Consider the following 13095-nt stretch of genomic DNA (forward strand, 5'->3'; position numbering starts at 1 on the left):
GTTAGGCCGTCTTAAGAGATTAGCAGGTTCTCAGCTGACTTTACCAAGGTGTCAGACCTTAATGAGCTTCATATGGTTAAAGATTATTCAGAGCCGTTGTAAGGAAAAGCCCGGTGAGTCAAATGTCAAAACATCTTACAGAAGGTGCATCCAAAGTGTGGACCATTCGTGAACCTCTGCCGGATTTCAGAATCTGGCTGAAGGACATTGTTTTTATCTTTTCTGTCAACATTTTCACAAATAAATAAGATACTGTTGAAACAAAAAAATGTCAGATCCGTCATTTCTTTTTCTGATTTGTTAACCAGGTTTCTGCATGTTTATTAACTTTGCACATTGCATTTATCATTTGTTTACAGACTAATGACTTTTAACAAAGAAACACATTCAATGAATACACCATCAACTACCAAATAATTAGGAAATTTAAACTTGTAAGTGCATATAGAAATGATTCTTATCCAGACTGATTCTAAAATAAAAAAATTTATTTATTACGTCACAAATTCATTTATTTTTAATTTTTTTTAACGTTTTATCACTTCTGTAAGTATCACCAAAACCTAAAGGAAGAGATTTCATGGTAGTTCTGAGGATTACCTCCTTTATTCTAAAGTCTTTGTATACTTTAGTAAAAAATAAAGACACACACCTTGAATTCTAGGATTGTAATTAATTTGGACACATGACCAGTTCTGACATTATTTAAATCTGATTTCAATAGTTTCAAAAGATATGCAACAGATTTTTTGGCAAACAAAGATTGAGCCAAAAGAAAGAAAAACGTTGTTACTTGGACAATAGAGTCAAACTATTTAAATAGTCAAACTAAAGCACCTTGTAGAACCATATTCCTTGTTCTTGTTGTCTGGAAGAATTTGGCAGTGTCACATAACTATGGAGGAATGTTTTTTAAAGCTTTGCTTTGGTTCATTCATCAGCATTTGTTTCTGGACGACCCTTTTAAATTCCCACCACAATGTCTGAACTGAATTAAGATCTGACCTTTGAATGAGATTCTAACACCTTGATTCCTTCATTTATTCAGCCATAATGTTGTTGATGTGCTGCAGAGTAGGGGTCTTTTTACAATTATAATTCAGCACTGTTGCCTTACAGCAAGAAGGTCCTGGGTTCAAATCCCTGCCTGGGGTCTTTCTGCACAGATTTTGCATGTTCTCCCTGTGGATGCATGGGTTCTCTCCAGGTACTCTGGCTTCCTCCCAGAGGTGAATTGTTGTGCATAGTTGTTTGTTGACTGGTGATCTGTTCAGGGTGTTCCCAATAACCATGGGAGATAAGCAGAAGCCACCCTGCAACCCTGGTACAGATGATGACACTTTTAAGCATTAAAAACAGTCTTTAAGCAACCCGTAACAATGGATTCAAATTATTGTCAGGCTTTATTTCACGTTTGCACATGTAAACTCTGGAGTTTACAGCCAAACAGCAGCAGCCTTTGAATGCACCCATGATGCTGATCGTGGCTGTTTTTAAAGACATTCCTGTCACGTTGCTGCTGTTAGCTGAGCTTTGGTGGAAGGGAGGTGACACTGATCCCAGCCAGAGCTGCTTACAGCTGACTTATTTCCCACACATCCAAGAAGAGCAGTGGAGGATCATGTAACACAGACAGAAACTAAACAGGTGTGGCACTCAGATTGTCCAGCTCCATAAGTAGTGCTTATAACACCTTAGAATAGGTAGCGTGTGTCCAAATCCAAAGATTATACTGGTGAGATCCTGTCTGAAGAAAACTAATCACACTTAGAAATCAAGAAGCTTCAAGTGCCCTGGACTGATCAAAGACACTTCTCTGGAAGATGAACTAGATGCTGGTTTAGTTAGTAAAGCTGGTTTATTAGGATGAGTACATCAATGAATCCACCTAGCTTCCACGTCCATAAATAAATAGAATAAAAATGTCATTTTATTAACTTCTTTCAACATAGAGAGTATTCAACTTTGCATTTTGGTGACCCTTCTGGGCCACCGTAACTATCAGTTTTTACCTACAAATACAAAAGCATGTGAGGGCAGCCGCATTCCCCTACAGATGATTGCTTGAATCTAAGCATATTTCCACATTGCCACCACAAACTTCAATATGTGTTACTAGATTTTAGGCATGGCATCAAGAACATTTCTAAAATGTTGCTGAATCCATCCATGATGAGCACAGAATTGTGAAGTGGAAGGAAAGATTTTGTGGTGTTTTCTGTCCCCTGAATCATGTAGATTTTCATGTACATTGCTGAAGTTACAACTGCAAGTCCTTTGGGGTACGACTCTGACAACATTGTTCTAGAGCAGCTGTGGGCAACTCCAGGTCTGGAGGGCTGGGTTCCTGCAACTTTTAGATGTGTCTCTACTTCAACACACCTGAGTCAAATAATGAGGTCGTTAGCAGGACTCTGGAGAACCTGCCTGAACTGAGGAGGTGATTCAGCTGTTGGATTCAAGTGTGTTGGACCAGGGAGACATCTAAGAGTTGCAGGACACTGGCCCTTGAGGACCAGGATTGACCACCCCTGGTCTATAGACTGACATTTTCAGTGTCCCCCATTCTTCTTTGCAACAGAGTTCAAGCTCAGTTAGAGCAGACAAAGAGGATTTACAAACAGCCATTTTCAAATATTGCCACACATTCTCAATTAGACTTTAGGATTTATGTCAGTCTTTCAATTCCTCCATTTTCTGTCTCATATCCACAATTTGGGTCTAGAGGGGAATAGGTCAATGAGGGAAGCCCAGACATCCCTTCTGTAGTGACATCCTCCAACTTCCATGGTGTTTCCACCTGATATGTCCCATCTGATTATGGATCCGATGGGACATATAATCCCTCCAGAGAGTTCTAAGTCTTCTCCAGGGTCTCGTCTAGAGTGACATGCCAAGAAAACCTCCAAAGGAAGAGATGCCTGAACCACCTCAACCAACCCCTTTTGATGCAGAGAAGCAGCTGCTCTCTACTTTGAGCTCCAACTGGATAACAGAACTCATTTCCATACCTAAGGCTGAGTCCAGTCAAACTACAGAGGAAATTCAATTCAGATGCTTGAATTTAGGATCTCATTCTTTTGGTTCTGATCCATATCTCAAGACCATAGCTGGGTGTCAGAACACAGACAGCCAGGTAAATCACAAGTTTTGCTTCTTGAATCAGCTCTTTGTTCAGCACAACTGTCTGGAGCATTGCCTGAAATTCTGCAGTTGAAGCCACAAATAATGGGATTTAAAAAAATAAAAACTAGATGAGTATCTAATAAAATGCCAAATGTAATTTCTTAAGCTTCTTCTAATTTTCTTTTATGAATATATATATATTGTCAAAAGTATTTGCTCATGTCAATGTAAGTGCCATCCTGTTGTTAATATGAAGGTTTTAAGAACTTTTCAGGACCTGCTTCCCAGGTGTAAAGTGTAATTGTATCAGTTTTATACTATTCCTCCAGAATCACATTCGTCATTTTAGACACTAATAATTTACCAAAAGGCCTGACACTCCAATTCAGCCCAGAGATGTTGAAGTTAGTCCATTTCTTCCAAACCAAACTCGCCCATCCATGTCTTTGTTGACCTTCCCCTGTGCCCTAATCTACATGAAGGGGCCATTCAGCAACTGTTCATGCTGGGAAAGAAACTGCCTAAAACGTCTTCACATGCTGAAGCATTGTGTTGTTTTTTTCAGTTGAACTAAGAGATTGTGTCCAAGTCTTGAAAAACAGTCTGACTCCCTAATCCCCAGTGCACCAGATTCACAGACAACACAGTCCAGTCAGGAAGGTGCTGTTCTCCTGAGCTCAGTGATTTGAATGGATGAGTCACTGAATGTTTTTCAGAAAACAAAGTGCTACATCGTGTCCCCTTATCACATACAGTGCCAAAGTGAAAAAAAGTTTAAGAGGTATGAATACTTTTACAAGATTTAGCTAAGTGAAGTGAGGTTACAAAAACCAACAGGAAACAAGTCTTTGTTTTGCTTCTGAAGTTTTTTATTTTGACCTTTCAACCTTTCTGTCCAGAACCAAACACAGCTACAAAATCCTTGTCTTAGAGCACCGAATACAGTAAAATAAATTAAACCGACACTTGCAGTCTGTGAAATCAAGTGAATATAATCTGTCGATCCAGATGGTACCGTTGGTAGTTTTTCTGAAAACAGAAGCTCTGGTAACAAAGTTAGGCATGGTGACTGTTTGCCAGCTGATTTCACACTCTGAGCATAGTTGGTGGTTTTTACAAGGCCGCAATAAGATATTAAACACTCACAATTCTTCGCTGTGAAGAGACGGATAACAAACGTGACCCTTAGCATGATTCGTCTCCTTGATGTACATCAAATCCGATGCCAGGAAGGAGTTAAAACAAAAGCTCAGAGAGGAAGGGCTCTTCAGTTGTAACAAAACTCAAAAGAAGGTATTGTCCGAGTTCAGCATGTGGAAATTTAAGAGCGCTCCTATCAGGTGAAAGCTTCACTCAGAAACTCCACTCGACACCAAATCCCCACCAGATGTCCCAACATTTCTCCAATTTATTATTATTGTTAACTGATATTTGCTTACTTTTATAATTTACAATAGTAAAAATGAACCGTTGTCATGGAGAACAGAATGAATGACAGGTCAAGCCACCTATCATGGCAAGTAACGTTTAAATGAGATTAGCATTTATAAGGACAGATCCACAAATAATAAGTGCTGCAGTGTTACGTTTGGTCACTTGTACAACCTCCTGAAACCGTTCTTCGCCAAACATGTACGAAATAAATACACCTTCTGTACAAATGACTAAACATAAAACCAGATACTGAACACGCATGGAGCTGAAAATAACCTAAATGAGTACATTAAATATTCTCATCTTTGTTTTGTCTCTCTTCAACATTTTCACGATGTGGATGACTTGAGGTAAGCGACAAGGTCCTGGCGCTCTCCCTTCTTCTTGATGCCAGCAAAGATCATTTTGGTGCCGGGGATGTACTTCTTGGGGTTCTCCAGGTACTCCATGAGGGTGTCGTCACTCCAGACAATACCTGGCAGAATAAGAAAAAAAAAAAAAGCTAAATTAGGTAAACTTTCTTACTTTCTATTTACGATCTGGACCCAGAAATTGTCACTGACCTTTGCTTTTGTTAGCATCTGTATAGGAGTAGCCCTCCGCCTGTCCAGTCTTGCGTCCAAAAATACCATGCAGGTTAGGGCCCACCTTGTGCTTGCCCCCGGCCTCCACGGTGTGGCATTGAGCACACTTCTGGACGAAAACCTTCTTTCCTTTCTCAACATCCCCCATGATGTGCTCTGGAAATGGGAAAGCAAAGTGAAAGGTGAATTTCAGGATCACTGATGTGTATAAACAAACATAAGCGCCAATAATACCATCGCAGACGCCGGGCACTTCTGTATTTTTTCCCCATAACTTTGAAGGTAACTTAAGGTGACACTGTGTTCCTCATACTTAACAAGTGCGGCCTCCATAATGTAACACCGGCATCTGGCTGATGTAAATTCTAAAAAACCCACCAGGCGGATATGGCACTACAAAGCTGTTAAGTTTCTTTCCATAAAAAGCAAAAGACAGTTGCCAGGTTTGAGAGGTAATTAAGGTCAGTCTTAATAGTATAAAGTCAGATGAGGACAGCTTTGATGTTTAGGTTCATGCAGAAAGAAGCCAACACTAATGAACTTAGCTAAAGGTGTTTTAATAATAGGTGCTTCTGTGGCCTCTGGTGTGTTGTCTGGTAAGTAAAGCAGATTAGCTAATAGATAAGCTTGATGGTCGTGTCTTTACTTTGGTCAAATAAGGTTAATTTAAACTTAAACCCTACTTTCTTCTTTCTTTAAGAGGTTTAGAGTTCAATTCCCCCCAAAACATCTTAAAGTGACCCCGATAATTCGGTGTCAGAGTCAGAGTCACTTTAAGGGATTACATTTTCTTTTACACAATCACCAAACAATTATTGCTTAATTACCATATAACATAATGTCAAGCTGAAGTAGGACGTGTTACCTTGACTACAGCAATTTGTTGCTTTCTAAAAACATAAAATGTAACATAAATTTATCTCCAACAGAAGGCACGTGTGTCTAAGTCTAAAAGAGCAACTAAAAGAGCAAATTTGACCAACTCTAATCGCTGCTGTTCCGGACCGGCCTGCCTCTAGGTTAGGCACGTGAACATCTCCTATAAAGGCAGTCAAGGATGCTTCAATGTCGCTGTTCAAGCAGAGCACTGACAACGCAGTTTCTGCTGAGAAATTTCCAGGAGCCCGGGTGGCTTCTACGTAAATATGAAACGTTAATATAACCGCCAAAATGCCCGCATTGCACCTTATAAAAGCCTCGCGTTACTTAACCGTTACACAGTACGCAAAGAGAGCAAGTGAGCTATTCACCAACTTGCAAGCTAACGGTAACGGCACACCATGTCCTTAAACTCGCCCAGTTCCCTTCAGAGCCTTATTCTTAGAAAACTATATCTGCGTCTATCTATTTCGGATAATAATTAACTAGAAGGCATAAAAATTACCTTTCGGCTAAAACGTGGCGGTAAAAAAAAGTCTCTCGGAACAGAAGAGATGCAGCTCCGTCAGCTGAGCAGCGTTTACTGGCGAACGTGCGAAGGTCACACCGCTTTAGAGGCACCGGCATTTTACGTCATTGCGCAATCACGTCACGTGCTAAGAGTTTACGCCACGCTCACGCTCATTCAAGGACAACTAGGAATTTTAAAGTTTATCAAACCATACCTCCATGTCTTCATAGGTTTTTACCATGTAAAAGACTACTTTAAATGAACCAATGTATATTTTTAGAAAAAATATGCACATTTTTTGTGCTAAGTTGGAAATAAACGGAATATATTTCGCTCAAAAACAAATGGATGGAATGATTGAGAACACTGGGGTAAATCGCGTTCCGACAGACAGTTAAGGCGTCTGGATCGTCTCCATCTGACTCTCGATGTCCCCAACTGACTAAAAAAGCTTAAATTGTTAAATTTGTACTGTAGAGAAATACCGAGGTACCTACATTTGTTAAGATAAACTAAGGTAAACATCTCAGGTATCGAAATCAAATTGATATTGAGATCGTATTAGAAACTTATTGAGGTTCATTTTTGTGCTGGTAGAACGAGATTGAGGATTAATCCTTTGGATTAAAGGTTCACAGACATAATTGGTAAATACTTAGGTTTAGACCAAGATATTGACATTTTAAAGTAACAAAACAATTTATTTGTTGTGTTGTTTCACAAGGAAGAGAAATAAGTGCTGAACATACATTTTGGCACTGAAGCTTAGCTTGAATTTTGTGGTTTTGCTTGGTTTTCAAATTTTATTCAAATTTTATTTTATTTTGTTTTAAATTCCAAAATGACACAGTTATGCTTTGAAAGACAGCTGGAGTCCAAATTCCAAGAGAATTTGGACTCGTTTTGATGTCACTTATTATAATTTTATACCATTCTTTTTCATTTTACATTCCTAAACAAACCATTCAATCCCTTTCTATCAGTTTTTAAAATTTGAATTTAGGAAGTTTCATAAATTATGTAGAGAAATTATTCTAAAAATATTCAGACTTCATGCACATTTTAATATGTTCTGATAATTATTGAAAATGCTATATTAGCCTTTCTCCCTGCTATGGATTGGCAACCTGTCCAGGGTGACCCCGCCTCTCTGGAGATGGGCACCAGCACCTCTGGCAGCCCCTCTAAGGATGTGTAGGATAGTGGATTTAAGGAAATCTTAAATATGCATACGAAACATGTACAAAAGAAGCAAAGAGAATTTTATGTTTTTGGTATGAACTGACACATTGTTGGTACAAAACTGTTACTTGGTATTTTGTTTCCAAAAAAGTACAAAATGACCAAAACTGGCAGCAACCACTCCAGCAACTCACTCAGCTGTTATTTAGTTCTACTTTAGTTAGTTTGAGAACCTTGACCTTATAAAAAAAATTAATCAGAGTTTAAATATTTAGTAATCTTTATAGGGCAAACTGTTATTGTATAAACAGTACATTAATTAAGTCAAGAGCTTAGAACAGCAGACATTTTATGACCAAAGTTCTGGACAATTGTACAAACCTTCCATTGAGGAAGGCAAAATGGCTTCTGGGAAGGTCATTCTAGGAAGCAGTCAATAATCTATAAGTAAGCTGCCTAAGTTATCAACATGTTTTCATGAAAATGAAGCCTTAATGAGACTGTCTGACAATGAACTTGGACTAATAAATATGGATAGTAAACTGTGCACATTTCACTTCTGAGCATTACTTCAGATCTGCAGTCAGCACAGCCTTCTGTAAACAAGTTATTACTAATCCCTGAGTTAATTAACTGATCGGAGCTGATCTGAGCTGAAGTCTAAATACAATCTAATCTGCCTTAGAAGTAAATACTCTGCTGTACCAAAAAAAAAAATCAGAGAACATGATGACACAATTAGGAAATTGTTACTTTAAATATGATCAAGTCCATCTAACTGCTTTTTTATTACTGTAATTATCTCTTTACTTCTCATTCCTGTTTTCCAAATAGGCCCTTCCTTTAGCATAATTCATCCACCTTGAAAAGATAAGAAAAACAAAGGATTTTTTTTGGTCTTATAAATAGTGATATTTTACAAAAACATTTAAAACAATTTCACACCGTGTAAGTCAACTTAGGTTCATAACATTCTTGGATAATCCTTAACTCTAGCAAAACCATCATATTTTATCCTAACCGAGTCAAAAACAGATATCTTATTTTCCTGTAGCTTTTTTCTATTTATGTGTTTTTCACTGCACCCAGTTTATTTATTTCTTATGTATATTTTATGTTTTCACTTAAGCTACAATAATTTGTTGAAGAACTTTTGAATCCTGTCCTGGTTTTAAGAAATGCCGTAACTAAAGAGGATTAGTGTTTCAGAGGTAGATCAAAGGTGACAGAAAGCACCAACATTCATTACCACTGCTTTGGTTTCTTTTATTACATTATAATATTTAACATTCTGGAAAATAATTGTTACACAATCTGCTTTAAAGTATTCAGGAAATACATTTAGGAGGAATTCTGGCCAGGTTTAAGCTAAAGGATGAATAATGTGACAGTGTTTCATCAAATTACATTAAAATGAATTTAATTTCATAAAATAGAAAACCTGGTGAAGAAAATCTAAAACAACCCCTAACACATTAAAAATGTAATTTACCACACTTTTTAATTCTAACTTCAGGCCCAAATCCACAAAACAACAAACGCAACTAAATGAGCCATATTTTTATTATTATGTATAAATCATATGATTTTTCTTAAACTAATTTCTAATTCCTTGGACATAACAGTTGCTAAGGTATAATACCGTTAATGTTTTCACCTGTCGAGGGTTAAGATGTAGAATAGGATCAAATTAAGGTGGCCTAAAATAAAATGCCTAAAAGCTAAACTAGGATGAGTTTGAAGGACTTGTTGGAGATCAGCCTAGTTTCCTAACTGTCAATTAAAGGCAGACATCTAAGAAAATCAATGTAACAAAGATTATGTATATATTAATATTAATAATAGCTTTAACTAAATAATGAATACATATATATTGACATGTTCTTGAAAAGTGGATAAAAAAATAGTGGAAATGACATAATCTGCACAGTTGATACCACTGTTGACTTGCAGCAAGAAGGTTCTGGGTTCGAATCCCAGCCTCAGGTGATTCTGCATGGAATCTGTATGTTCTCCCCATGCATGCATGGGTTCTCTCCATGTACTCCCGCTTCCTCCAAAGACATGACTGTTAGGTTAATTGGTTTCTCAAAAATTTCCCTAGGTGTGGTCATTTGTTCTGTGTCTATGAAGCTGTGCTAAAAAGGATAAGAAAGTATAAAAAAATAGTTGGAGGAGAATAGGACTAGTAACTTCTAGTTATTTGGAAAATTTTTTCATGTCTTAAAATGTTCATAGGTGCAATAACAGCATCAGTAGATAGTAGTAAACCAGACTTTGCGGTCTTGAAAAAGCTGGTTAGAAATCAGTCATCAACATTATCTAATAATAAAGTCATGTGTTTCAATACTTGTGTGAACACACAACAATAAGCAGAAAAGCTTTGATGAACTTTCACAGTGAACAAATATGAGGAGTAACAAGTTTTTCTGAAGTCCTCTTGTAATAGATTTTTTTTCTATTTTCTCCTGGCTCTGTCCACATTTCAGGGCAAAGCTAAGAGTTCAGGTTAGAGTCAGTCAGGGTAGCCTCTTGTCACTGATCCTGTTTCTGATGCTCTTAGACAAGATCTTAACACACATCCTTACTCCATTATGGACTTTTAGGATTTGGACAACAGACCAACCAGTCGCTGCTCATTGCACAATCCTTGCTTATCTGGATGCTAAAAGACACATATGTTCAGATGCTTTAGTTGAATTAATCCCCACTTGTCAGGTTCAACGGTAACTGAACCATCTGGGCCTAAAACAACATCTACCCTTGTAGCTCCTGTATTTTATTTTCATCTGGAGAACCAGTTTTGACTGGCAATAGTCAAATTTTGTTGGCTGGCAAAGGTCTAAAGACATGCACTTTTAAAAAATAAGTTTTTAAAAAATCAAATGTGAAAACCTTGGTTTTTGACTTTCACATCTTGTCTATCAAGTGAGGTGGTATTGGACAGGCATCAGGTGCTGACCAGGAACAACTGGGCCCAACATACCCGCTATGTTTAAGCCAACTGCTTCCAACATTTTTGGCTGGTTTCTGCCTTACATTCCCCTGGAGTTTTGGCCTCTGGGTGTGGATTTGTTTGATTGGGTTTGGCTTGATTGGGTTCATTTTGCTCCTGACCACCATGCATTGCTTGTATATTACTCATAAACATTCACACCCCATACCAATACTTTAATGAGTACTAAAGGCCATAAATCAGGTGTTTTGGATTGTATTTCGGGTATAAATTAAGAAAAAATATAACTATCAATTGGTTTATGTAATTATAGTTTTTTCCATTGGATGACGCTAAATCCCCGCATAGTAAATCGTTGAGTTGGAATTTCTACAATACAGGTCCTTCTAAAAAAATTGGCATATTGTGATAAAGTTCATTATTTTCCATAATGTAATGATAAAAATTAAACTGTCTTATATTTTAGATTCATTGCACACCAACTGAAATATTTCAGGTCTTTTATTGTTTTAATACTGTGATTTTGGCATACCGCTCATGAAAACCCAAAATCCCTGTCTCAAAAAATGTGCATATTTCATCCGACCAATAAAAGAAAAGTGTTTTAATACCAAAAATATCAACCTTTAAATAATTATGTTCAGTTATGGACTCAATACTTGGTCAGGAATCCTTTTGCAGCCTTCAATGCGGCATGGAGGCCATCAGCCTGTGGCTCTGCTGAGGTGTCATGGAGCCCAGGATGCTTCGATGGCCTTAAGCTCAACCAGAGTTTTGGGTCTTGGTCTCTCAACTTTCTCTTCACAATATCCTACAGATTCTCTATGGGGTTCAGGTCAGGAGAGTTGGCAGGCCAACTGAGCACAGTAGCACCATGGTCAGTAAACCAGTGGTTTTGGCACTGTGAGCAGGTGGTGCTGAAAAATGAAATCTTCATCTCCATAAAGCTTTTCAGCAGATGGAAACATGAAGTGCTCCAAAACCTCCTGATAGCTGCTGCATTGACCTGCCCTTGATAAAACACAGTGGACCAACACCAGCAGCTGACATGGCTCCCCAGACCATCACTGACTGTGGCTACTTGACACTGGACTTCTGGCATTTTGGCATTTCCTTCTCCCCAGTCTTCCTCCAGATTCTGGCACCTTGATTTCCAAATGACATGCAAAATTTTCTTTCATCCAAAAAAAGTACTTTGGACCACTGAGCAACAGTCCAGTGCTGCTTCTCTGTGGCCCAGGTCAGGCGCTTCTGCCGCTGTTTCTGGTTCAAAAGTGGTTTGACCTGGGGAATGAGGGACCTGTAGCCCATGTCCTGCACACGCCTGTGCACGGTGGCTCTGGATGTTTCTACTCCAGACTCAGTCCACTGCTTCCCCCAAGGTCTGGAATCGGCCCTTCTCCACCATCTTCCTCAGGGTCCGGTCACTTCTTCTCGTTGTGCAGCGTTTTCTGCCACACTTTTTCCTTCCCACTGAGGTGCCTTGATACAGCACTCTGGGAACAGCCTATTGGTTCAGAAATGTCTTTCTGTGTCTCACCCTCTTGCTTTAGGGCGTCAATGATGGCCTTCTGGAAAGCAGTCAGGTCAGCAGTCTGACCCATGATTGCGGTTTTGAGTAATGAACCAAGATGGGAGTTTTTAAAAGCCTCAGGAATCTTTTGCAGGTGTTTAGAGTTACTTTGTTGTATCAGATGATGAGGTTAACTGCTTGTTCAGAGAACCTTTTCATGAGCTAATTTTTTGAGACAGGGATTTTGGGTTTTCATGAGCTGTATGCGGCTGCACAGTGGTGCAGTTGGTAGAGCTGTTGCCTTGCAGCAAGAAGGTTCTGGGTTCGATTCCCGGCTCCGGTCTTTCTGCATGGAGTTTGCATGTTCTCCCTGTGCATGCGTGGGTTTTCTCCGGGTACTCCAGTTTCCTCCCACGGACCAAAAACATGACTGTCAGGTTAATTGGCCTCTCCAAATTGCCCCTAGGTGTGAGTGTGTGTGCATGGTTGTTTGTCCTGTGTGTCTCCGTGTTGCCCTGCGACAGACTGGCGACCTGTCCAGGGTGACCCTGCCTCTCGCCCGGAACGTTAGCTGGAAATAGACACCAGCAACCCTCCTGACCCCACTGAGGGACAAGGGTGTAAGAAAATGGATGGATGGATGAGCTGTATGCCAAMATCATCAGTATTAAAACAATAAAAGACCTGAAATATTTCAATTGGTGTGCAATGAATCTAAAATATATGACAGTTTAATTTTTATCATTACATCATGGAAAATAATTAGCTTTATCACAATATGCTAATTTTTTTTTTATAAGGATCTGTATATGTAATAAAGACCAATAAAAGCTACGTTCTTATAGAAAACAATTAAATGAAGATATTACGATAATATTTTCTCTGTTTTTTCTTAACGGAAGTGTAATTC

At 38.7% G+C, this 13095-nt stretch overlaps 1 protein-coding gene across 1 annotated transcript; it reads right to left on the reverse strand.

The window, feature by feature from the left end:
• Positions 1–3973: 3973 nt before the first annotated feature.
• On the reverse strand, positions 3974–6645 carry LOC103476587 (cytochrome c). The gene is made up of 3 exons (XM_008429058.2): positions 6529–6645; positions 5124–5300; positions 3974–5035 (listed from the first exon to the last, which is right to left on the reverse strand). The coding sequence occupies exons 2-3, from the start codon at positions 5290–5292 to the stop codon at positions 4890–4892; spliced, it is 315 nt and encodes a 104-aa protein (XP_008427280.1). The 5' UTR covers positions 5293–5300; positions 6529–6645; the 3' UTR covers positions 3974–4889.
• Between the last annotated feature and the right edge of the window lie 6450 nt (positions 6646–13095).

This window comes from Poecilia reticulata, linkage group LG15, assembly GCF_000633615.1.
Source record: "Poecilia reticulata strain Guanapo linkage group LG15, Guppy_female_1.0+MT, whole genome shotgun sequence".
In the NCBI taxonomy this organism is placed as follows: Eukaryota; Metazoa; Chordata; class Actinopteri; order Cyprinodontiformes; family Poeciliidae; genus Poecilia; species Poecilia reticulata.

Bases quoted from the DNA above. Each gene is read 5' to 3' on its own strand.
- LOC103476587 (XM_008429058.2), bottom strand. From the start codon at position 5,292: ATGGGGGATGTTGAGAAAGGAAAGAAGGTTTTCGTCCAGAAGTGTGCT. The intron at 5,036-5,123 runs GTCAGTGACAAT...TTATTCTGCCAG, and splicing joins AGATGCTAACAAAAGCAAAG to GTATTGTCTGGAGTGACGAC.